The sequence below is a fragment of the Mustela lutreola genome, chromosome 3 (genome assembly GCF_030435805.1).
Source record: "Mustela lutreola isolate mMusLut2 chromosome 3, mMusLut2.pri, whole genome shotgun sequence".
Taxonomy (NCBI): Eukaryota; Metazoa; Chordata; class Mammalia; order Carnivora; family Mustelidae; genus Mustela; species Mustela lutreola.
Window position 1 is genome coordinate 201,826,676 of NC_081292.1, and position 25,208 is coordinate 201,851,883.

A 25,208-nucleotide genomic window follows, 5' to 3' on the forward strand; every position below is an offset into this window, starting at 1 on the left:
CTCTCTGCCTGCCTCTCTGCCTACCTGTGATCTCTGTCTGTCAATAAATAAATAAATAAAATCTTTAAAAACAAATATTAGATGGGCTTATTCCAGAGGCAGTAAAATAGAGGTCAATGAAAATGGTTAAGCTAAACACTGCACAACTATTAATTAAGATGTAACGTAAAAGAATAAAACAAAGAGGGGCGCCTGGGTGGCTCAATGGGTTAAAGCCTCTGTTTTCAGCTCACGTAGTGATTCCAGGGTCCTGGGATAGAGCCCCACATCAGGCTCTCTGCTTAGCGGGGAGCCTGCTTCCCTTCCTCTCTCTCTGCCTGCCTCTCTGCCTACTTGTGATCTATGTCTGTCAAATAAATAAAATCTTTAAAAAGAAAAAAAGAATAAAACATATGAACTGTATTATTGAACTTATTGGCCTCTTTTAAGATTTTAAGGTATTTATGTATCCAGCTCTAAATAACACTTCAAAAAAAAGAACAATGGGGAAAATATAGTAAAACAAGACAGCTTTCAGAATTCTAGGCTTTCTAAAGGGATATCAGAGGAGGTATTTGGTTTTAGAATGATGGTAACAGCATATTTTAAAGATATCTATGATATTCTTTTTTAGTCAAAAGAAGTTTTAGATAGATTCAACTCCTAGAGAGAATATAAGTGCTGGTGTTCCCAAAAATCTTTAAAAATATGGTTTGTTATGTGAATCTTATTTTAAAGGCAGAGATAATATTAAAATAAGCCCATTGTGATTTTTCTTTAGAGTAAACCTATGGAGTTTGCTTAGCAGTCAGATTACACCAATAAAAATGAATGACAGTCACTCTGCTAAATGAAGCAGAATAGCGGAAATAAAAAAGTAGGCAGTTAATTCACCCCCCCCTTTAAAAACTCACATAATTTAGGATCTCTGTTAGTTTTATTGATCACAAAAAGCAAATCTGGTGTACAAAATACCTAATCACATTTCCCTTGTAAGATATTCTTTAGGCGACTTTGTTAAAAGTTTTATCTATTTCCCCACTTTTCGTATACTTTGTCACCTATTATTGGAAGCCAATTATGAGACAGATATTGAGCACACTTAATAATTTTCTGATAAATCAATGTCAGAAGAGGCAGCATCTCTGAAAACCTTTATTTAAAAAAAATCTAAGACCACTGCTTCTGAAGAGGTGACATGGTTGACTATGAAGCTTACTTGTCACTGTACATGGTTTTGAATTTTGTACCAAGTTTATGTAATACCATTGCCCCAACCTCCCCTTCTCCCTGCCCCCCAAAGCCCCAAAACAACCCTTACAGAATCTGATTATAATTACAAAGGAAATATCTGTCTTTAGAGCAAGCTAATAGTTTTCCTGATGATTTCCCATACTATGGTTACAAGCCCTGGACAGCAAATCTATTTTCACACATTACCAAGAATGATGTCTTCAACTGCAACGAGGAGCCATACAGTCATATGTATCGTTCAACTATGAAATTAAAACTGAATCAAATGATGGACAGCTTTTGTCACTCACCTTCCAATAATACTACATCTCAAATACTCTAATAAAGGCCAGAACGTATGTTAATGCTTTGGCCTAAAAATAAGCTCATAAACTCCTTCCCTCTTCATTATTATAAATATTTGTCTCGGAATTTAAGCCTTAATTTGATCATTAAAACAATCATATTTTTTCTTAGAAATAAGAGTTTTATTTGCAAGCCAACATTTTGTAAGAGTCACACAAACAGATCTAGGGGCGCCTGGGTGGCTCAGTGGATTAAGCTGCTGCCTTCGGCTCAGGTCATGATCTCAGGGTCTTGGGATCGAGTCCCGCATCGGGCTCTCTGCTCAGCAGGGAGCCTGCTTCCCTCTCTCTCTCTCTGCCTGCCTCTCTGTCTACTTGTGATTTCTCTCTGTCAAATAAATAAATAAAATCTTTAAAAAAAAAAAAAAAAAAAAAAAAAAAAAAAAAAAAAAAAAAAAAAATAAAGCAGGACAGGCTATGTTCTGCTTAGAACTAGTTTTTCAGGTTGTTTCCTTCAGCAGGACTAAACGATATGCGATATTTTATTTCAATTTCAACCAGTATTTGTCTAAAAGGATTGAGAGTTGGCGGGGGTTTGGGGTACTTGAAAAATTCTTCACTAACTCTAAATTCCTGGAACTTAACATTTGTGCTTTCTCCCTTCATTCTGTACTGTTTACAACTGAATACATTTTAGACACTGTAATTTTCGAGCGCAATTTATTCCAAAGTCATTAGTAGAAAGAAACGAAGCGGTGGAAGTGGGGAATCGTTCCTGACTCCGCCTCCACCCACCAAAAAGGAACCGACCAGGAAAATCCCAGGCTGGTTCAAGGTTACAGGACGAGTTACAGTCGAGTGGAAAACAAAATCGAGGTCCCCTACTTCGGCTACGTTCCGTTTTGTAAGCACCGAAGGGCGGAGTCGAGGACCCCTACCCACCGCTGGGAGAGGACTTCCGGCCAACTCGCGGGGGAGCAGGGGAGGGCTCGCCGCCGGGCCCCGAACTCCGGCAGCCGGCCGCTCGCGAGCCGCGAAGTTGGAACTTTCCGAGAGCGGCGACGGCAGGCCGTGGGGGGAGGAGACCGGAAGAGTCCCCAGTCCCCCGACGGCTGCTTTATCCGCGGCCGGTCAGCCGCGCCGCCTCTCGCGAGGGCAGCGAGTCCCCGACCCCGGCGCGGCGTCTGGAGCAGGCCCGCGAGCCTCCCGCCCGGAGTGACGAGCGCGAAGTCCGAGTCCCTCACATGCCGATCTCAGGACACTCTCTCCCCTTAGAGACGCCAAAATGCCTCCGGTCCGGGGCGCCGCCTCACCTCAAAATTCCTCGGTCCCCCCAACTCAGCAAGCCCGGGCCGAAAGCTACCCCCGTCGCAGCACCCCTGTTGTTTATTACCTGACGTTCCCCGCAGGCCCCTGCGCCGGAGCCGGGGTTTCGGCCGCTGCCGTCGACTTCGGACGGCATCCCGAAACCACCTTCCTCAGAGCCCTCTGACCGGTCCGAGCTGCCATGATCATCTCACTGAAGCCGGTCGCCAACTCCGGGACCAGGCCCACGGCACCGCCCTCCTGCGGCGGGCCAAGCCGCCCGGCTCCCGGGCCTTCCCACCAATCGGCGGGCCCCGTGAGCCGCCAGACACGCCCCCTCTTCCCACCCTGAAAGCGCAAAGCGGACGCAAGCTCCCACTTCCTGTAAGGCCTACTGTAAACGCTGTCGTCATCCTCCTGGCCAATCAGAGGGAGCGCAGGGCCGTTCGGACACACCCCTCTGCGGGGCCGGCCTCTCGTAGCAGCCGCGCGCTCAGGCGCCTTTTTCACGAGACGCGCGGTGAGCGCCCTGCCCACCTCCCGCGCTGGGACTCGTCCCCGGATTCACCAACCGACCCCGTTCTCTTGGCTGCTGTTTGTGGTCGCGAGGCTTGGCGCGAGAGCCCAGCCCAGGGGTGGGAGGAAGCTCGAGGTTCTGGGTATTAATTACGTAACTGTCCAAACCGGTGAGTGCCGAGCCGGACCGCCCTCGCTCCTGGCTGCGAAGTCCGGCTCCGGAGTCTCGCTGTTTAATGATTGTCTAACACATGCCCGGCGCTCACCCAGGAGGTTGTTGCGAGGGTAGCGTGAGGTCATGTCCTTAGCGAAGAGACTCCGTTCTCTTTGCCTGCCTTTTTGTGTGGCCAACATTCCAATTGGTGTTCGTGGGCAGTGTGGGTTCCCCATAGTCCGGACACACCCGACGACTTTGCTTTAATTTACCCATTTCAGGAATCAAGTCATCAAATCCTGACGTCCTGTTCTCCCTTTTGTTCCCAGGTCCTTATTCAACCATTGCACGTTTTCTATAAACCGACTATCAGTACTGCCTACTGAACACAATTGTGAGGAGTCCGTGAGAGGGTTGACTGGATAGAGCCAACAACTGCTGGGCACCTGTCACAGAAAAGAAAAAGCGGGGTAATGAGGTGGAGAGGGGTCAGGGAGGGTGCTAATCTGTGTGGGGTGGTCAGATGGGCCTCTGAGGAGGTGATACTCAGCAAAGGCCTAAATGAAGTGAGGGACTCTATGAGTATTTGGGGAGAAAAGAACTTCTGGTGGAATACCAAGTGCAAAGGCCCCAAACAGAAACAGTCTGACCCTGTTTTACGAAGAGCGCGGTCTTTGAGTCATAGGAGGAGAGAGGTAGGACATGAGGTTAGAGGTAGTGAGGGCTTTATCGTAGCGCTTGGGAGGCCATGGTACCAACTTTGGATTTTATTCTAAGTGTGAAGGGAAGTCATGCAAGTTTAGAGGTCAGAACAGTGACTTGATCTAATTTACATTAACAGAAATATTCCAGCTAATGTGTCTATGTATGATTATTTGGGGACGTGATACAAATATTGATATAGGAAATTGGGGTTTTTTTTGTGGTTGTTTTTTTTGTTTTTCTACTCTTGCATTGTTCATTGCAGTCATGCTTTAGGGAGTGAGTTGAAATCACCAGCTACAAAGTTTGTCAAACGCTTTTCAGTATAACAGGATGTACCTGTTGATCGAGGTGGTTACGTAGCTGCATATAAACAATTCTATATTAGATAACCTTCAAGTACAGAATGCATACTCTTCTTAAGTATTTCCAGTAATGTCTTCCTTAAAACACATTTTTATCATATTACTCTCCTGCTCAAAAACCAGTTGTCTAGAAAATTACACCGCTGCCGCCTACTAAGTTCTATTTCAAACTATTGGTATTGTTAACTAGAAGGCCTATTAAACCTAATTTTTCTGTACAATACATGATATGCTTATGTATTTAATATAAGGCCTTTTATTAAATTTGTCAGACATTTTCTCATTCAACTCTACCAAGACATATGAAAATACCTACTAAATTGGGTCACCTAACTGAATATAGTTTCCAATAAAAAAGGTTTTTTAAGGCAAACGAAATAATCTTTGTAACAGGTGACAGTGCATGGTACTCATTTGACTTCTTAGCAAAGGAAATAATGTCATAAGCTTAAAGGTGATAATAAACTCTGGCTCAGTTTCAGTAGATGACAGTGCTTCCATAAATTGGGGGTTAAAAGAGCTATCAACATGGAAAGATTGGTAGTAAATGAAAACTCAGCAGAGATCTGTGAGAGGCAGTCTCTTAGAGACCAAACCAACTATGCTGTCAAGAATATATTTGACACAATACTATGTTAAATATTCTTGCCAAAATAATTGAATCTAAATCTGGTCAAGCTTTTAGATAAGCCAGTTTAAATAGGGGATAGAAGAACAAGGTAAATGACACCAAGAAGATTCAATCTCCCAAATAATATTGGAAATCTTTTAGAATGACCCAATTTCTTCAACAAATGTCAAATACCAAAGGAGGAATGATGGGGCACCTGGGTAGCTTAGTTGATTATCTGACTCTTGATTTTGGTTCAGGTCATAGTCTTGAGGCCATGGAATCAAGCCCCCACATTGGGCTATTGTGGACTGAGCATGGAGTCTGCTTGGGATTTTTTCTTTCTATCCCTCTTCCCTCACCCCTACTCATGCTCTCTCTCTTAAAAAAAAAAAAAAAAAAAAAAAAAAAAAGGAGAAAGGGGGCAGAGTTTATTTATTTATTTTTTTTTAAAGAGAGGGAGAAGGGGAGAGGCAGAAGGAGAAAGGGAATTTTAAGCAGAATCCACTCCCAGCTCAGAACCCCACATGGGCTCACGATCCTGAGATCATGGCCTGAGCTGAAACCAAGAGACTCAGAGGCTTAACAAACTGAGCCACCCAAGTGCCCCCTTTTTTTCTTCCTTTCAGTGTTACTGATACACAATGTTACATTAGCTTCAGGTGCACAACAGTGATTGGATAAGTTTATACATTATGCTGTGTTTACCATAAGTGTGGCTACCATCCATATTGATTAGGTTTAAAAGATTTAAGAGGCATTTTTAAAATTTTATTTTGAACAAACTAAATATAAAAAGACATATACAAGACTAAGAAATGCAAGTGAAATCTCTACTTAAGTAAAGATTTATACTGAAGCTTTGACAAGTGAAATAAGATGTCTGTGATATGCTTTAAAATTATCCAATGGAGAGTGTAGAAATAGAGTGGATAAAACAAAGTTGATCATTTGTTGATAATTATTGATCTGGATGATGGTGAGTTTATAATATATCTAATTTTAATGTATGTTTGAGACATTTTGTTATATATATATGTATATATATAATATTTAATAAAAGAATGTTGTTAAACAGGGATTGCAGAACCATGGTGATGAAAAGTGGATACTGATATAAGAAAGTAGTAGGTATCATCGCATGTCCCAAGGACCATTAGTAGTTTTGATGATTTGCTGAGAAGACTCAAGGGACTCAACATATAGTTGTATTGACAGCTATAATTTATTACAGCAAAAGGATATTAAGCAAAATGACTAAAGGGAAAAGGAGCACGTGGGATATCTGGGGGAACTGGGTAAAACTTCCAAGCGTCCTTTATCTGTGAAATAAAATCAAACAGGACATGCTTAATTCTTCTGACAATTCTCACCACATGTGAAATGCCACCAACCAGATAAGCTTATTAGAGACTCAGTGTCCAGGGTTTTTATTGAGGGCTGATCATATAAGCATTCTCTGTCATGTACTCAAATTCCAGATTCCAGGAAAATTTATGCTCAGCATAAACCATATTGCTTGTACAGTTTAAGAACAGCAAGTCTTATCAGTTCTGGAAATGGTGAAAACTTACTCGAAATACAGGTCTCCAAATGCCAGCCAAAGGCCAAACTTGTAAGCAAGCCTTTCAAAGACTAGCAGGCAGGCCTGACTTTTCTGCACACTCCCCTCCTGCTGAGGGAACAAGGAGGAATTTGGGGTTATCAGAACTTAGAAACTTAGTCCCAAAATGCTGCGACCTAGATCTCTGAGTGGAGGCCACTGCTTGGCTGGTGCCAGTGTCTAAGAAGCACCTCCCTACTCTCGAGCCCCACAGAGCTGGGTTTTAGGTAGCCGAGGAGGAAATGTGGGTTGATATGTGTACATCTGAGGGGTGCAATGTAGCCCTTTTGATCCACTCCTTCACACACTACGAACGTAGGAAACAGGTTTAAAAATAAGTAACTTGCACAAACTAGAAAGCAGCACAGCCGGCAAGGGAACACTTGTCTTCTGACCTTGCATCAGAATGCTGCTTTGTACTCTATGAGTTCTTGAAAGAGGAAGCAGCAACTTTGTAATACTAAAATATTAGAACTCTATTTTTTTTTTTAAACAGCTCAATTAGAGTCAGTGAGAACTCAAAACTTGAGATAGAAATGTGAACAAGAGAAAAGAGGATAATTGACTACCCAGGAAAGGCCCACAAAGGATAACAACAGAGTTTAGGGGCTCATCTCAGCTTTCCAGATTCAGACATTTTTAGTTCAGGACATTCAGAATTTATCAAGAAAATGGGTCTCCCTGGTAACATAACCAGCCTCTTATCCAATCCTAGAATTCCTCTTTTGCAACTCCCTGCTACACACTGTGGCATCTAGTCACAGAATTTCTTCTACAGACACTAGTGTTTGTTGCCTAAACTGTCCTCTTTTCCTAGAGGGTCCTCTTTCCTATTCGTCTATCTCTACTCCCGTTCACCTGGCTAATTCCTCCTTCATCCTATGAAACTGATCCAATGTTACCCCACCCAAAAAATCTCACCCTGGGAATTATATATAGCTATAGATAGCATGGTTTGATATTTCTGTACAGTCCTAAAATCCCACAAATATATTTATTCTAACCACTTTGTATTATAATTGTTTCTATGTGTCTTCCTCTCAGCACTGAACTGCTAAAAAAGCTGAAATACTAGGATTTCTGTGGTATTTCTATAATATGTGAAAACAAGATATTTTACATTAAGATTATTATTTTAAAAACCTGAAACATAGTTTCTATTCTCCTGTCTTCTCTTTTTGGTGTGCAATACTATTTCTTTAGTCAGTTTGCATATGGTATGAGGTTCAGATCTTTCAACTCTTGTGTCCTCCACAGGCAGCACATTTTGTTGAGACTGCAGTTAAAGGTGCTCTTGTGGGATGCCTGGGTGGCTCAGTTGGTTGGACGACTGCTTTTGGCTCGGGTCATGATCCGGGAGTCTCAGGATCAAGTCCCGCACCGGGCTCCCAGCTTCACGGGGAGTCTGCTTCTCCCTCTGACCTTCTCCTCGCTCATGCTCTCTCTCACTGCCTCTCTCTCAAATAAATAAAATCTTAAAAAAAAGAAAAAAATAAAGGTGCTTTTGTTACATTAGCAAGTTCTGTTGGCAACTGGGATGTTGGTTTAGACCAGGACACCTGCCCTCACTAGGCGCTATCAATTACTCAATTCATTTCCAGTTAAGCCCATTTCCCTCATATTTTTTCCTTTTACTTTTGGGATTATTTTTCTTAACAGAAAAGAAACAAATGAATTGGAGAGTGCACTTTGTCTTCTGTTATATTGAGCCGTCTCCCTCAGGTAACAAAACCAGTTTCATTATTCTTGTTTCAAACCAAACAAGCATTTTGTTTAAGTGTCAGGTCATTGAGATTTTAGCCTTTCTCAGAATATTTTTACAGGTTTTTACCACTTTAAAATTTCTTTTGCTTTTTATTTTCCACTCAAGAAATCTCATACTCTTTTTATAAGTTAATAAGTTTACAACATGCTAAACATTTTACCCAAATGCGGGAAAATGGTCTGGAGATTCAAAGCACAGTAAAATAGTTATATGAAAAGAAAAAAACAGGGGCGCCTGGATGGCTCAGTGGGTTGAGGCCTCTGCCTTCGGCTCGGGTCATGATCCCGGGGTCCTGGGATCGAGCCCCTGCTTCCTCCTCTCTCTGCCTGCCTCTCCACCTACTTGTGATCTCTGTCTGTCAAATAAAGAAAGAAAGAAAGAAAGAAAATAAAGAAAAAAACAAAAATAGCTAGTCAAAATTATTATAGCTGGCAGTACTTAAAATTGGTAATTTGTATTTTTAATTTATTTTTTAAGGATTTTTTTTTAAATGAGAGAGAGAGAGCAAACTACAAATATTCAGGACAACAGGGTGGCTCAGTTGGTTCAGTGTCTGCCTTTGCCTCAGGTCACGATACCAGGGTCCTGGGATTGAGTCCCTCACTAGGCTTCCTGCTCAGGTGGGAGCCTCTTCTTCCTCTCCCACTCCCCCTGCTTCTGTTCTGTCTCTCTCTCTTTCTGTTAAATAAATAAAATCTGTCTTAAAAAATGCACATTACTGAGTTCTGTATGATTGTCCATCTCTATATTACTGAATCTTAGAGAACTCCGATTTCTGGCTGAGTATGCCTTTTTTGTTTTTGTTTTTCTAGTAACAGATCTTCATATCCTCTCACTTTTTCAAGCATCTTCAAAAGACAAGAAAACCTATAAAAGAGGAATCTGAAGGGGGAAAAAAAGAGGAATCTGATGTTTAACTGAAGGGTGCTCAGGGCAAGATCAGTTTATCTCAAACCATCAGTATAGCCTTTATGATCTGTTAACAAGATAGATATATGTAGATGCGATCGTCCTGCTGTAATAACGCCCTGCTGAAGTTCTTCGGGCATATTGCACATTCCCCAGCATCTCTACTCAGTACATCCTTAGATTATCAGTTCATTATGAAAGGATATCTCTGGAACACGCAGATGGAAGCAATGCACAGGGCAAGATATGAGGGAAGGGGAACCAGAGCTTCCATGCTTTCTGAGTGAGCCACTCTCCCTAGGGGCCACATGTTTTAACCAACCCAGAGGTTCCTGATTGATTGATTGATTGATTGATTGATTGATGTAGGCCTTCTTTCATCTTTTGGCCTTTTTGTTAAAGTCAAGTTTTATCAGGAAGCTCCATATTTATTCACATTAGCATCTTTATGCTTGAATTCTTCTCTTTTGGAAGCAAAAATCTGTAATTTTTGCCAACACCCACCTTCTTAAACAGTCTTCGCTTTAGGAATCTCCGGTTTAAAAATTAGAAAATATGTATATGGAATGTGCTTTGTGTATACATAATAATCAGTGAATATATAAAACACTCTTAATCTTTGAGCAATAAGACAGGTGAGGAAATGTTTTTACTTTTTGTATCTTTGAGGAGATACTTTAAAAAAATATTTTATTATTTATTTGAGAGAGTGAGCAAGAGAGAAAGCACTGAGTAGGGGCAGAGGGAAAGGGAGAAGCAGACTCCCTTAATGAGCAGGGAGCCTGATGCAGGTCTTGATCCCAGGACCGTGGGATCATGACCTGAGCTGAAGGCAGATGCTTAACTGACCGAGCCACCCAGGTACCCTGCGAGAGGGAGGGGGAGGGAGGATAATTTTGAATAATTTGTAACATACTCTTTTTCGGAAGCAAAACTACCCTACCCATGACATTGGATTTGTCAACAAAAGATTGGATTTGTTTAATAGGACACCAAACGCACAAACAACAAAAGAAAAAACTTGGACTTCATCAAAATTAAAAATTTTGTGCTTCAAAGGATACTGTCAACTGAGTAAGAAGTCAACCCATCGTGAATTAGAAAAACTCCTGTGTGTCTGCTTTACTACTCACACAAAACACTTCACTTCTGGTTACCAAATACATGAAAATTTTTCCCACACCAAGTAATTCTGGGCAATACCAGCTGGGTGTTATTACCATTGAACTCAGTTCCAACACTGTCTCTACCTGGAGATAGTGTCAGATCCTACAGGTTAAGGACTTAGTCCCACAAGACTGTCCCCATCCCATTTCAGATGCCACTTGCAAGTAGTCCACCGCTGGGTTACCCACAACTTCTGTCTCATTTGGCTGGAAATCAGAGATCCTACAATCCTTCTGAGTTTAAGGCTTACCAGTTTATTAAAGGATATGATAAAGGATACGGAGAAGCTGCCAGATGAAGAGATATGTAGGGCAAGGTGTAGGTGTGTCCCAAGTGCAGGAACTTCTGTCCTGTGGAGTTGGGATGTGTTACCTGCTCAGTGTGGATGTGTCCTCTAGCCTGGAAACTCTCTGAACCCTGTACTCTTGGGATTTGATGGAGTTTCCTCACACGGGAATGATCAATTATTAACTCCATTTCTGGCCCCTCTCCCTTTTTGGACAAGTTGGAGTGCGGCTGAAAATTCCAAGCTTCTAATTATGGTTTGGTCTTTCTGGGGACCAGCCTCTGTCTAGGAGCCCATCAGAGTCTCCTCACTGGAACAAAAGATGCTCATATTGCTTTTAATCACTTAGGAATTCTCAAGGGTTTTAGGAGTGTTTTTATCACTTAGGAATTTACAAGGATTTTAGGAGATCTGTGCTGGGAACTGGAGGCACAGACCAATGAATAAATTTTCTATTATTTCACATATAGAATGGAAGAAGATATTTGCAAATAGTTTATCTGATAACGAATTAAGATCCAGAATATATAAGATTTCCTAGAATTTAACAAGAAAAACAAAAATCACCTCAATTTAAGAATGGGCAAAGGCCGGATGCCCGGCTGGCTCAGTCCATAGAGCATGTGAGTCTTGATCTCCAGGCATGAGTTTGGGCCCCACACGAGGCGTAGAGATTATTAAAAAAAAAAAAATAAAACATTAGAAAATGTCTATTGGATAGACATTTCTCTAAAAGATGTACAAATGACCAAGAGGTATATGAAAAGATGCTCAAAGTCCATAGCCAATAGGGAAATGCAAATCAAAATTACAAAGAAATACCACTTCAAACCTCCTAGGATGGCTATGAAAAGTGATACACAGAACGTAAGTGTTGATGAGGATGTGGAGAAATTGGATTCCTCATACACTGCTAATGGGAATGTAAAATAGTTTAGCTTCTGCAGAAAACAGTTTGGTGGTTCCTCAAAAAGCTAAACATAGAATTATCGTATTACTCAGCAATCCCACTCCTAGGTATAGACATACCCAAAAGAATTATTTATGAGACTGATGGGTGCCTGCTGTGCTAAGAAGGCACTCCAAAAGAATTACTTAATGCGAAGACTCAAACATATTTATATGCTGTGTTCACTACAGCATTATTCACAATATCCAATTGGTGGAAATGACCTAAGCATTCATTGGTGGATGAGTAGATAAACAAAATGTGGTAAATACATAAAACACAAAATTACTCAGCCTTAAACAGGAATGAAGTTCTGGTATATGCTACAACCTGGATGGACCTTGAACGTGTTATGCCAAGTGAAATAAGCCAGACACAAAAGGACAAATATTGTATAATTCCACTTATATGAAATGTCTTGAAAAGGCCAATTCATAGAGACAGAAAGAAGGTTAGGTATTACCAGGAGCTGGAGAGAAGGGGAAGTTGCTGCTTAATGCTTACAGAGTTTCTGTTTGAGGCGATAAAAAAAAAAGTCTGGATAAAGATAGTGGTGAAAGTTGCACAAAAGTTTGTCCTTAGTGCACCTGAACTGCACACATTACAATGGTTCAAGTGGTGTATTGTTCTACGTATTTTACTACCAACTTAAATAAAAGAATGCCTGCCAGATACGGCCCATGGGCCGGAGTTTGCTGTTCCTTTTTTTTTTTTTTTTTTTTTAAGATTTTATCCATTTTTTGACACAGATCACAAGCAGGTAGAGAGACAGGCAGAGGCAGGGAAGCAGGCTCCCCGTTGAGTAGAGAGCCTGATGCGGGGCTCGATGTGGGCCTCGATGCGGGGCTCGATCCCAGGACCTGGGATCATGACCTGAGCCGAAGGCAGAGGCTTAACTGACTGAGCCACCCAGGCGCCCCAAATTTGCTGTTCCTTCTATAGGCCATCATGATCTTAGTGCCCCACTTAACCCCTTCTTACTCACCTGAGGATCCGTGGGACCATTTATGGTGACAGTCTAATAGCAAGATATCCCTACTTATTACCCTTGCTCACTGTCTGAGTTAAAATCCTGTCTAGTAATCATCCTCTCCTATATCCTCATTATACACCTCAGTGTTCCTTCTCAGCTGATTTTCCCTCTTAAATCTTTCATTTAAGCCTTCTGGAACCTATAATCTGTGATTCATAAGCTTCCCTTCTCAATACATCTTTTAATATAAGTACCTTTTTTCACTTCTTTTATATTTCAGTTAGGGTATTTTATTAATATTTTTCAAAATTATCTGTGTGACCAGGACATATTGGCTATGATTTTTATTTCAGGAGAGTATAGGAGGTGTTGTATAGGGTTGAGAACAAGAGAATTAACTGCATCTTGGCTTCCCCGTGAAGCTTTCCTGTATTTTCCCTCTCATATGGAGGCTGCTTATTTTTTTCTCACATAGGCACATTTTATCTAAAAGTGGGAGTGGGTGACAGGTGTTGAACACTTGGCTACATTTATTTCTTTTTTCCAATCATTGGTATACTGGAGATCTGTCTCTCTTCTCCCAGAATTCAGATGTAGATAAGAAAAGAGGCTTTGACTCTGGCTCAGGTCATGATCCCAGAGTCTTGGGATCAAGCCCGCATCTGGCACTCCGCTCAGCAGGGAGACTGTTTCCTCCTCTCTCCCTCTCTGCCTGCCTCTCTGCCTACTTGTGATCTCTGTCTGTCAAATAAATAAATAAGATCTTCAAAAATAAATAAGTTGAAAAAACGAAAAAGAAAAAAGAAAAGAGGCTTGGCTATGTAGTGTTTCTCAATGAATGGTAGTAGGCCACCTGGAAAGAATTATCAGCTCTTCGGCTCCACCTGAAATCTGCTACATCACTCTGAAGTTTGGTGTCACAACCAATACTTTCCAAGCTTCTCAGCACAGGGGTGGGGGCTGGGGGGACAGGGGACTCCTAGGTAGCTCAGTTGGTTAAGCATCTGCCTTGGGCTCAGGACATGATCTCAAGGAGGCCCCGGGATTGAGCCCCACATCAGGCTCCCTGTGCAGCAGGGAGTCTGCTTCTCCCTCTCCCTCTGTCTCCCCCTCAACACCCTTGAGCCCCTGCTCATGCTCTCTTTCTCTCAAATAAATACAATATATTTTTTTTAAAGCTGCTCAGAGGATTTGAGTGCTGTTATAATTTGAGAATAAGTGCATTAGTGGGAGAGAAAGATTTCAGAACTGAGCACATGCATGTGCCCCTGCCCCTGCTAACTTCCACACAGGAGACTCCTGGAGATGTAATAACCATTGGTAAACTGCCGTGAATTAGAAAAAGAGGCTTTAAAAGTAATTTTATTTATTTATTTATTTTTAAAAATGTATTTTTTTTAAGATTTTTTTTTTTAAATTTATGTATTTGACAGAGAGATATCACAAGCAGGCAGAGAGGAGGAAGCAGGCTCCCCACTGAGCAGAGAGCCTAATGTGGGGCTAGATCCCAGGACCCTGGGATCATGACCTGAGCCGAAGGCAGAGGCTTTAACCCACTGAGCCACCCAGGTGCCCCTAAAAGTTATTTTAAATTAGTCACCATTCCAAGAGAGAAAAAACATTTGAGAATTTTGGAAGGGGCACTTGCTAACCCATGTACTATCTATGTACTAACTATGTACTTCAAGAGAATAGGACCATTGTGTCTTTCACTCCTCCCTAATGCTTTCAGACCATTACTTACCCATTTCAGACCATTACTTACTTTTGGTGAAAGCTCAAACTTTTTTTTTCATATCCTTAGGGGATAGTGTTATCCTCTGTCTGTCTGTGTCATTGTCATCTGATGGAAGACACTTTTGTACATTGTAGTGGAAGTTATGGTGGATTGCTCAGTCGCCTGTCTTTCTCCCCTCATAACTGGAACCGTTGAGAATTCTGTAGCAGCTCTCTGATGCATCCCTCTCTGGGTTTTGCTCATAGTTAAAAGAGAGCTACTTCTCCCAAGGTCATGCCCTCTTCCTGGGGAAGTTCATATCCAAAATCTTGTTGATATGGGAGTAGAAAGGCTCAACTCCCTTGCCTCAATTTAGGACAACTCTCAAGGGCCATCCCATCTCCAAAGCTCCCTATAGGGAATCCAACCTGTGACCCAAGAAAGCAGACTCTAAAATAGGACTTTTAGCTCTGAATCACTTACAGTCTGCCTGGCAATGAGGACCCTCCCATTGGTGGTAAGTGAAGCACAAATAGATTCTACTGAGATATTGGAGGAAAGCCACTGAAAGGTTAAGAGTGACTAATCGCTTATTAAAGGTTAAAAATAAAAGCTGGAGGGCATTCTTGGTAGTATATAAAGAGTCTCGTTGGCTGCAGGTAGAGAGCAAAAAAAAAAAAAAAAAAAAAAAGCTGATAATTAGGTTTAAGACTTAACTTTAAAAAAAAAAAAAAAAAGGGGGCGCCTGGGTGGCTCAGTGGGTTGAGCCGCTGCCTTCGGCTCAGGTCATGATCTCAGGGTCCTGGGATCGAGTCCCACATCGGGCTCTCTGCTCGGCAGGGAGCCTGCTTCCTTCTCTCTCTCTCTGCCTGCCTCTCAGTGTACTTGTAATTTCTCTCTGTCAAATAAATAAATAAAATCTTTAAAAAAAAAAAAAAAAGACTTAATACTGAGAAGCAGATCTCCAAAAGTGGACAGAATTTTCATCCTCAGCATATTTCTTAAACAAAGTGAGGGCCCTGATTGGGAAGGATTGCAGTCCTAAGAAATAGGACAAGGACATCTGGGTCAGTGCACTCAAGAATCTTGAAATCCTAGATTTTCCTGAGTGCTCTAGGCTTACAGAAGTGGCCTAATTGTTTTGTTAAAAAGCTAGTACTTGAAGAACATACAGAGACCTCTGACTTACAAGACAACAGATGTCCCACTCAGGAACTTTCCTTATGTTCCTTCCTGGACACCAGAACATTGGTGGTAGCAGAACAACATTGGATAGGGAGGGTTTGTCACTATGAAAGCACTATCTCATGATATGAAGGACCCTGGCAAGAATCTGTGAAGGCAGTGCTAACACTCTACTAGGATGCTCTTAGAAACTCAGAGAAAATTCTTTTATTAAAAAAAAGGTGGGGGCGCCTGGGTGGCTCAGTGGGTTAAGCCTCTGCCTTTGGCTCAGGTCATGATCTCAGGGTCCTGGGATCAAGCCCCGCATAGGACTCTCTGCTCAGTGGGGAGTCCGCTTCCCCCTCTCTCTCTGCCTCTCTGCCTCCTTGTGATCTCTCTCTGTCAAATCAATAAATACAATCTTAAAAAAAGAAACCTCAGAGAAAGCAATAGCCCATACTGAGTGGCAGGAACGACAGGACTACTGTGGAAGATGGTGGAAGAAGGGGTGATCAAAGGAGCCAATAAGTGGCTATGCTAAAATAGTCAGTGCTAAATATTCAATAAATATTCACTGCTAAAAAACTAAGCAGGTAATTATGTTCCATGGGGAGGCTCAGAGGATACTCTGTTTCCTAAAGCTATAAGGAATGTGAGAGAAGCACCAGCACCCCTGAATAGGACTGAGGCTAGGGTGAAGTGAATGAGGTACTTGCCTCGGGTGCAAAACTAAAGAGGGGACCAAAAAGCTTTGTAACCAATATAATCTTTAAATATATTTTTAAAAATTGAAATTAGTGCAGAAAAATCCATATCAACAAGATAAAATCTTAAATAAAGGCAGGATCAATATTACTGATTTTTCCTTTTTTTTAAAAAGATTTTATTTATTCATTTGACAGAGATCACAAGTAGGTAGAGAGGCAGGCAGAGAGAGAGGAGGAAGCGGGCTCCCTGCTCTGCAGGGAGCCTGATGTGGGGCTCAATCCCAGGACCCTGGGATCGTGACCTGAGCCAAAAGCAGAGGCTTTAACCCACTGAGCCACCCAGGTGCCCCCTGATTTTTCCTTTTGCCTCAGGCTCCAATATGGCCTAGGGAAAGCACTGTCAGTCATGGTGGCTGTCCCTTATAGGCCTCAGGTGAAAGTAGCAAATAGCGTACAGAGCTAAGCTCCATGAGAGCAGTGGGGATGATGGGATCCCAAAACAGAGGCCAAGTGGTGATGCTTAACCATCAAAAGCAAGGTGGGGACAATTATAATTAGCACAGGGTTGGAATGGGAATGGCTGCCTGGGGGGCGCTGACCTATAGAATGATATTTAGATGGTTAATACAGTAGGATGTCCTTAGAGGCAAATTGATGGGCAGCGTACGAGGGTGTTGTTCAATCTGTTAGAACTGGGAGAAATTGAGGATGAATGTTCAGGAGGCTGAAGGCAGCTATTCCAGTTAGAGGGAAAAAAAAGTGATCCTTTAGTTTTCAGACCTGAGCTAGTTTTCAAACTTAGAATGATTTGATTTTAGACCATTTGATTGAAAGAGAAGCTAGGTCCTCCAGGAAGTACCATGTAACACCAAAGTATGCATTAATGAATCCCCTAGTACTTCTCCAAAGGCAACTATCCTATTGCTCTGGTAACTATACCTTGGCAAGAGTGGAGTAATCTAATATGTTTAGGGCCATGGACACAGAATCCAAGTTGATACTGAGACACAGAGTGTGGTAGCCTGTTAGAATGGTGGTAGATAGGGTCAGAAATGGAGTCCTGGCCCAGGTCTGGCTCATTGTGTCCAGAGTCATTTTCTAAGTTCCTAAATGTGTAAATGTAATGAACATACTTAGAAGTTGGCCAAACTTCCATGTAAGTTCCATAGCCTGTAGAATAAGTATGGGGAAGGCTACTAAATAGCTCCCCCAACACCCTGCTAAGATAGTAAATAAAAAACATTATTATATTCTAGGAAATATGGCAGAGATTAGTGCCTTAAAGACCTAAAGCATGTAAGGGTACTGGTTCACATTATATTTACACTTCAGTCAGGCCCTTACAAAGTTCACACATACCCTGGAGGATGACAGTGAATTATCACATTTAACCAAGTAGTATCCTCAGTTGCAGTTGCTGTGTCAAGTGTGGTATCTAGCACAGATTAACAGATTAACACGTGTTCTGGACTGCCTGCGTGGCTCAGTCAGTTAAGTGTCTGACTCATGGTTTTAGCTCTGGTCATGATCTCATGGGTCATAGGATCGAGCCCCACATCAGGCTCTGCATTCAGTGGGGAGTCTGCTTGAAGAATTCCTCCTTCTGCCCCTCCCCCCCACTCTCTCTCTCTTTCTCTCTCTCAAATAAATAAATAAATAAATAATGTTAAAGAATTGTTTTCAATCCCTAATGATATGGAGGATTTAAAACTGTGTGCATTCTCCTGGGCTGGACAACAGTGTACATTTTAAGTTTTACCCCTGGATTATGTTAAATCCCCTATAATACCATCTATCATAATAACTCTATCATAATACAGTCTTTTTTTAAAAAAGATTTTATTTAATTAACAGAGAGAGCAAGTACGAGCCAGGGGGAACAGCAGAGGGAGAAGGAGAAGCAGACTCCCTGCTGAGCAAGGAGCCCGACGTGGGCTCAATCCCAGGACTCCAGGATCATGACCTGAGCCAAAGGCAGTTGTTTAACTGACGGAGCCACCCAGGTGACCCAACTCTACCATAATATAATCTTAACCAATATGGACAGCTGGACATAGAGCACAACATTGTATTAGTTCACCATGCTGATGCATTATGTTAATCCTGTTAATAAGACTAGATGACCAGGAAATGGTAAGTACATGGAGGCCTTCAGAAGCCATATACTCTAGAGGGTAGGAGATAAATCCGTAGAAAATAAAGGGTCTGCTCCGTTAGTGATAATTTTAGGGCAGGATTTCTCTACTGTGGCGCTATTGACATCCTGTGCCGAAATTTTCTAGTTTGGAGAGCTGTGCAACATAGGATGCTGTGCAGTATCCCTGACCTCTAGATGCCAGTGATTTCTCCCCTTAAGTTGTTCTAGGTCTTACATCCAGCTTAGGAAGACAGACCCATAGAAACCACAATAACACAAAGTTATTACTTAGAGGTCTGTGGCATTTCAGGAGCATGGCAAAGCATGCAATCTTTACCTAACTCCTAGGGGGAGATTCCTGGGTAGGTGACACTGGGTCAGTCTAACAGGTTGAGGAGAAGTTAGCCAACTGAAAGAGGGTAGAGGAGATGGGGTTGGAAATAGGAAGGAGGGCCCTCTAGGCAGAGGATAGAGCTGTGCCAACCAAAAATGTCTCTAGACGTTGCCAGGTATCCCTAAGAGACAAAATCATTTCCAGCTGAGAACCCCTGTTTTGGGGGCATAGTGGCCTGGAGCATGCCTGGACATCCCCTCCAAAGTAAAGGACAAACTAATGCATCTTGTGTCTCCTATCGCTAAAAAGGAAGCATGAGGCTTAGTAGGTCTTTTTGGGTTCTGGGTGGCATCAAAAACTGATGTACTGTGGCTGTTGTTACCATTATTGCCAACTTGTTGACTCTGGTACCTACTGACAACACAGCACCTGTCATTGACCCAAGGACTCTAGTCTCCCCAACATTCCTTACTCTTCTTCATGAATCCTACTATTCCTCCGATTCTTATATACCACCTTCCTCTACCTCCTACCAATTTCTTAGTTTAACTAGTGACAACAGTTAGCTTAAAGTGAATCATTAATGATAATGTTTCCTGCTTTTTATGTACATCTATCATGGAGAATCCAGTAGCAAAAATTATGTAGTTGCTCCCCCTGTGTTAGCTAACAGAGGCAATATAGAGCAGGGAAGTTTAGAAGCTATCTTCATTCAACATTCATTCATTCATTCAACAGTGTAGTAGTACTGCAGGTACCTATGGTACCATCTTGTCTCCTGCCATTTTCCCCGCATCCCTTATGTCACTCTGGAGACATACAGACCTCAAGCTCATTCCCACCTTGGCACATTTGCACTTACTATGTCTGAAATACTCCTCTCCCCAATCTTCATTCCCTTATTTCATTTAACTATCTGTTCACATGTCATCTCCTTGGATATCTCACCATTTCTGTTCATATTATACTTCCATCCTGACCCCTCTCCTTCCCTCATTCTGCTTTTTCATAGTATTTGACAGTACCTGAATTTACACACACACACACACACACACACACACACACACACACAAAGTTATTAATCTCTCTCCTTCAGAGAATCTATGCTCCACGAGGACAGTGTCTTATTCACCATTATATTCCCAGCATCTAAAATAACGTCTGGCAATTCTACTACTGGGTACTTTCCCAAAGAGTATGAGAACCCTAATTCTAAAAAATGTATACACCCCTATGTTCACTGCAGCATTATTTACAAGAGGCAAAATATGGAAGCAACCCAAGTGTCCATCATACAAGAATGGATTAAAAAATAGATGAATGGATAAAGAAGATGTGTTGTATATATAAAGTGGAATATTACTCAGCCATAAAAAGAATGAAATATTGCCACTTGCAGCAACATGGATGGATCTGGAGATGTAATGCTAAGTGAAATAGTCAGAAAAAGACAAATATGGTATTTCACTCATATGTGGAATGTAAGAAAGATATGAACAAAGAAAAAAAATGAACAAGAACAACAAAAAACAACCACCAGACTTTTAAATATAGAAAACAAACTGGTGGTTGCCAGAGGCGAGGTGGGTGGGTGAAGGGGAGATAAGAGTCCACTTATCGTGGGGCGCCTGGGTGGCTCAGTGGGTTGGGCCGCTGCTTTCGGCTCGGGTCATGATCTCGGGGTCCTGGGATTGGGTCGCACATCGGGCTCTCTGCACAGTGGGGAGCCTGCTTCCCTCTTGCTCTCTGCCTGCCTCTCTACCTACTTGTGATCTCTCTCTGTCAAATAAATAAAATCTTAAAAAAAAAAAAAAAGAGTATGACTGATGAGCACTGAGTGATGTACAGATTGTTGAATCAGTGCACCTGAAGCTAATATAACCCTGCACATTAATTATACTGGAATAAAAAATGAATAAGTTAGCTAAACACGAGTTATGGATCTATATGGATATATAACTAGGATGATTCTTACATAAAAGTTTAAAAAACAAGCAAAATCAAACAGCATATTTGATAACATCCACACGTAGTAGAATTATAAAGAAGTACAAGGTAATAATTAACACAAAATTCAAAAATGGAGTGGGGGGCGCCTGGGTGGCTCAGTCGTTAGGCATCTGCCTTCGGCTCAGGTCATGATCCCAGGGTCCTGGTATCAAGCCCGCATTGGGCTCCCTGCTTGGCAGGAAGCCTGCTTCTCCCTCTCCCACTCCCCCTGCTTATATTCTCTCTCTCACTGTCTCTGTCTCTGTCAAATAAATAAATAAAATCTTTTAAAAAATTCAAAACTGGGTATTTTGAGTATGACTGGTAGAGCTATAACTAAGGCAAGGCATACTGGAATCAGCACACGAAAGACTGATAATGCTCTTGGATAGCAGCTGCATAGGAAATTGTAATGGACATAATCTGTATATACAACGTGCTCCATAATTTAACTTGAAAAATAATGTCTGGGGCTGCCTGGGTGGCTCAGTGGGTTAAAGCCTCTGCCTTCGGCGCAGGTCATGGTCCCAGGGTCCTGGGATCGAGCCCCACGTCGGGCTCTGCTCAGCAGTGAGCCTGCTTCCTCCTCTCTCTCTCTGCCTGCCCCTCTGCCTGCTTGTGATCTCTGTCAAACAAATAATAAAATCTCTAAAAAAAAGTTTAAAAAAATAAAAAAAAAGAAAAAGAATGTATGGTACACAATAGGTCCTCATTAAATATTTATTAGTAGGTCCTCAATATATATTTTTTGAATGAATGGTGAAATTTGCCTTTGGCATTTATTTTTTTTTTTTTAAGATTTTTTTATTCATTTGAGAGCAAGAGCACAAGCAGGGGCAAGGTCAGAGGGAGAGGAAGAAGCAGACTCCCCACTGTGCAGGGTACCCAGCATGGAGCTCGATCCCAGGACTCTGGGACCTGAGCCAAAGGCAGACGCTTGACCAACTGAGCTTCTCAGGTGCCCCTGCCTTTGACCTTTCTATCAATCAGGTTTTCACTGGAGAAACAGACCACCAGGAGATACATATTAAGAGATTTATTGCAGGGAATTGGTTTATACAGTTGTGGACACTGGCTAAGAAAGTCCAAAATCTGAAGGCCAGACCATCAGTAAGGGCAGGTTGGAATTCTCCAGCACAGGATGAAGTTGCTGTCCACAGGCAGAATTTCTTCTGCATCAGCTGCCGTTAAGGCTTTTCAACTGATTGAATTAGATCTACCCAGCTTATCTAGGACAATCTCCTTTACTTAAACTCAAGCATCGTGTACTTAAAGCACATCTACAAACACCTAGGTTGGTATTTGTTTGAATAACTAGGGACTGTAGCTTAGCCAAGTTGACACATTAGAAAACATCACACCATTCCAGGCACCAAATGCTTCTTTCTGGGCCACAATCCCTAGCAGACTTTGAATCTAGATACTTCACCATTATGAATCAGAGAGAGCTCTCAGTTGACTTTTAACTGGAAAAAGAAGCTAGTTAATGAATTCACACTGAGATGTTAATATACTGCTGTTCTGTTCTAGTTAGGCCTAAAATAGCTGGAACAAAGAGACATCTCCCCAAGTCAGTTCAAGAAAAGCAGTACTATTTTTTTTTAAAGATTTTATTTATTTGAAAAGAAAAAAGATTTTATTTATTTGAGAGAGAAAAGACAGGAGCAGGAGGGGAGGGTAGATGGAGAAGCTGACTCCCCACTGAGCAAGGAACCCAATGCAGGACTTGATCCCAAGACCCTGGGATCATGACCTGAGCCAAAGGCAGATGCTTAACCCACTGAGCCACCCAGAGGAAAAGCAGTACTATTTAAAGAATGGGCCATTAGATGGTTGGGGCTGGCGATGGTTCTGGATTTAGGGTCGCTGTGGGGACTTGAACAGCAGGAATTTGCGATCCCTCAGTCTTGTCATTAAAATGATATTTTCTTTTGATTCTTTCTGTTTCAATAGCAACTGATAAGTCCTTTTCATACTTCCAGTTCAAATTTCCAAGAGAAAGAATCTTAACTTAACCAATAACTTTTATTTCTATGGGTAGAAATGTCCTGTATTCCAAACCAGGTTCTAGGTAGCTGGCCAGGTGCCTTTCTCTTCGAAGAGAACATCCCAGTGCTGTTTTCCTGAGCAGAGACTTTGGTCAGATAGCTGAAGCTAGAAGGAAAAGTCAGGCATGACAGGCACACTGACTGACATATTTAGAACATCACCTCAAGGTTATCTCTTATTTAACTGAGTAATGAATTAAATTTTCAGAAATAAGATTCTGTAGTTTTGGAACTTTAGGCGTAACTGAAAGGGAGATAGAAAGTTTTGGATTTTCGGCCTTGGGTAGGGAGAGTCTGATTCCTTTGATATGAGGCATCTAGGAAACATTACACCTCAAGATTGTGGGCCACTTATCCATAACAGTCCTTATTTTACCTGAGAAAAGATGGGCTTGGGGGCACCTGGGTGGCTCAGTCAGTTAAGCCGCTGCCTTTGGCTCCGGTCATGATCCCAGCATCTTGAGATGGAGCCCTGCATTGGGCTCCTTGCTCAGTAGGGAGTCTGATTCTTCCTCCCCCTGCTCTTGTGCTCTTGCTTTCTTTCTCCCTCCCTCTCAAAGAAACAAACAAACAAATAAATAAAACCTAAAAAAAAAAAAAAAAAGATGGGTTTAACTGTCAGTGGTTTTCCTATAGCACAGAACTTTAAGACCTATTTTATAGTTTTATCCCCAAAGTTGCTTTGAGCAAGTTACAACTAGCATTTAACATTCTGCAAAATTATTGTAACTTGTTTTTTGTTCAGAAAAATTATGTATGCTTGCTACTTTGTAATATTTTTTTGAGACTCAGAAAAGCCAGCCTCCAAGTACCCATGATTAAGAAAGGAATGGGGGTGGTTGGCTGGCTCAGTCGGTAGAGCATGTGACGCTTGATCTTAGGGTCCTGAGTTCAAGCCCCATGATGGGTGTAGAACTTACTTGAAAAGAAGAAGAATGGGTTTACCTTTTAATTGGATTATATCACTGTCAATTGTCTGGGTTTTAAAAAGATCAGATCACCTTTTCTAACCTGTGAAACAGAAAACTTCACCAGAAAAGAGCAGGAAATGTATTTTAATTGATATCTGAATATAGGTAATTAATATTGAAAATGGAAAGTAAAAGATACTTATTGAAAAACCCTTGTTAACTTACTGTCAGAATGTCCAAGTCATTATTTTATTAAAGACAAATTAGTCTTTAGAAGAAGACTAAAAGAAGGGAATCTCTCTTGATCTTTGTCAAATTTTTTCATATCTCACTATCCCATATATGCCTTTGTCCTACAAAAGTTAACTTAATACCTAGTTACCTAGAGAAATATGCATATAATACATTGTGGCCAGCAGGTCCAGCTTCTATTTTGGAAAGACAAAGGACATGTGATACCTACTTTGCACATGCTTTTTATTTCATCTCCTTTTTCCTTTTTTTTTAAATAGTTTATTTTTAGAAATCTCTACACCCAACATGGGGCTCAAACTCAGCACCCTGAGATCAAGAGTCACATGCTCTTCCAACTGAGCTGACCAGGCACCCCACCTTTAATACATTCTTTGTGTGTGTATTTCTAAAAATATGTGCTCATAGCAAAGTATCAGGAAAATGCTAAAAATTATTTTATAAGTTCATAATTTCATCATTCATAAATATCTACTATTAACACTTTGGTAAATTTCCTTTGCGCATATATATCTATATATATATATATAGATATATTTTTTTTTTTAAGCTAGGGTTTTTTTTTTTTTTTAAGATTTTATTTATTTATTTGAGAGTGAGAGAGAGAATGAGAGGGAAGAAGGTCAGAGGGAGAAGCGGACTCCCCATGGAGCTGGGAGCCCGATGTGGGACTCAAGGATCATGACTTGAGTTGAAGGCCGCAGCTGAACCAACTGAGTCACCCAGGTGCCCTCCTTTGCATATATTTTTACAGGACAGTAATTGCCTTGTAGATACAAATTTATTTTTTTTTTCTAAATAGAGCCAACAAATGCAATGACCTTGTGATTTTTTTTGTCGACATGGATTTTTTTATATTGTTGATTATTGATGGATATTAACACTCTTCTGTAATTCCTTATTTCCCAGGCATCCCTTTTTCCTTTTATTATTTTAAAATATGCTATTTTGTACATATAAAAGAACATACATAATCTATGGTGTAGGTTATAAACCATGTAAGGAATATCTGTGGGCCCTCTGCTAATCCAAGAACTAGAGTTTACCAATAATTTGTATAATAACCTACGTTCTTCTCTTTCATCGCCTTCCTCCAACTATTGTTTAACCCAAATTGAAACAACTAAA

General features: G+C 41.4%; 1 protein-coding gene and 1 long non-coding RNA gene across 6 annotated transcripts in view; one reads left to right on the top strand and one right to left on the bottom strand.

The window, feature by feature from the left end:
* Positions 1-3,171, bottom strand: part of COQ10B (coenzyme Q10B) — a 37,365-nt gene extending 34,194 nt beyond the window's left edge. Inside the window, exon 1 of one of the 4 annotated variants that reach the window (XM_059168504.1) lies at positions 2,911-3,171. In XM_059168504.1, the coding sequence (XP_059024487.1) occupies positions 2,911-3,032 (122 nt within the window). In that variant the 5' untranslated portion in view covers positions 3,033-3,171. The remainder of the gene's footprint in view (positions 1-2,910) is intronic. The other 3 variants (XM_059168502.1, XM_059168505.1, XM_059168503.1) reach the window with 3 other exon arrangements.
* A 58-nt stretch (positions 3,172-3,229) lies between these two features.
* LOC131827621 (uncharacterized) lies at positions 3,230-8,420 on the top strand. Of its 2 annotated transcripts, none has more exons than XR_009352081.1 (3): positions 3,230-3,611; positions 3,822-3,962; positions 8,030-8,420. It is a non-coding gene; the product is annotated as an uncharacterized LOC131827621 (long non-coding RNA). The 2 variants fall into 2 exon arrangements; XR_009352082.1 differs by having other exon boundaries at positions 3,230-3,508.
* Positions 8,421-25,208: the final 16,788 nt, after the last annotated feature.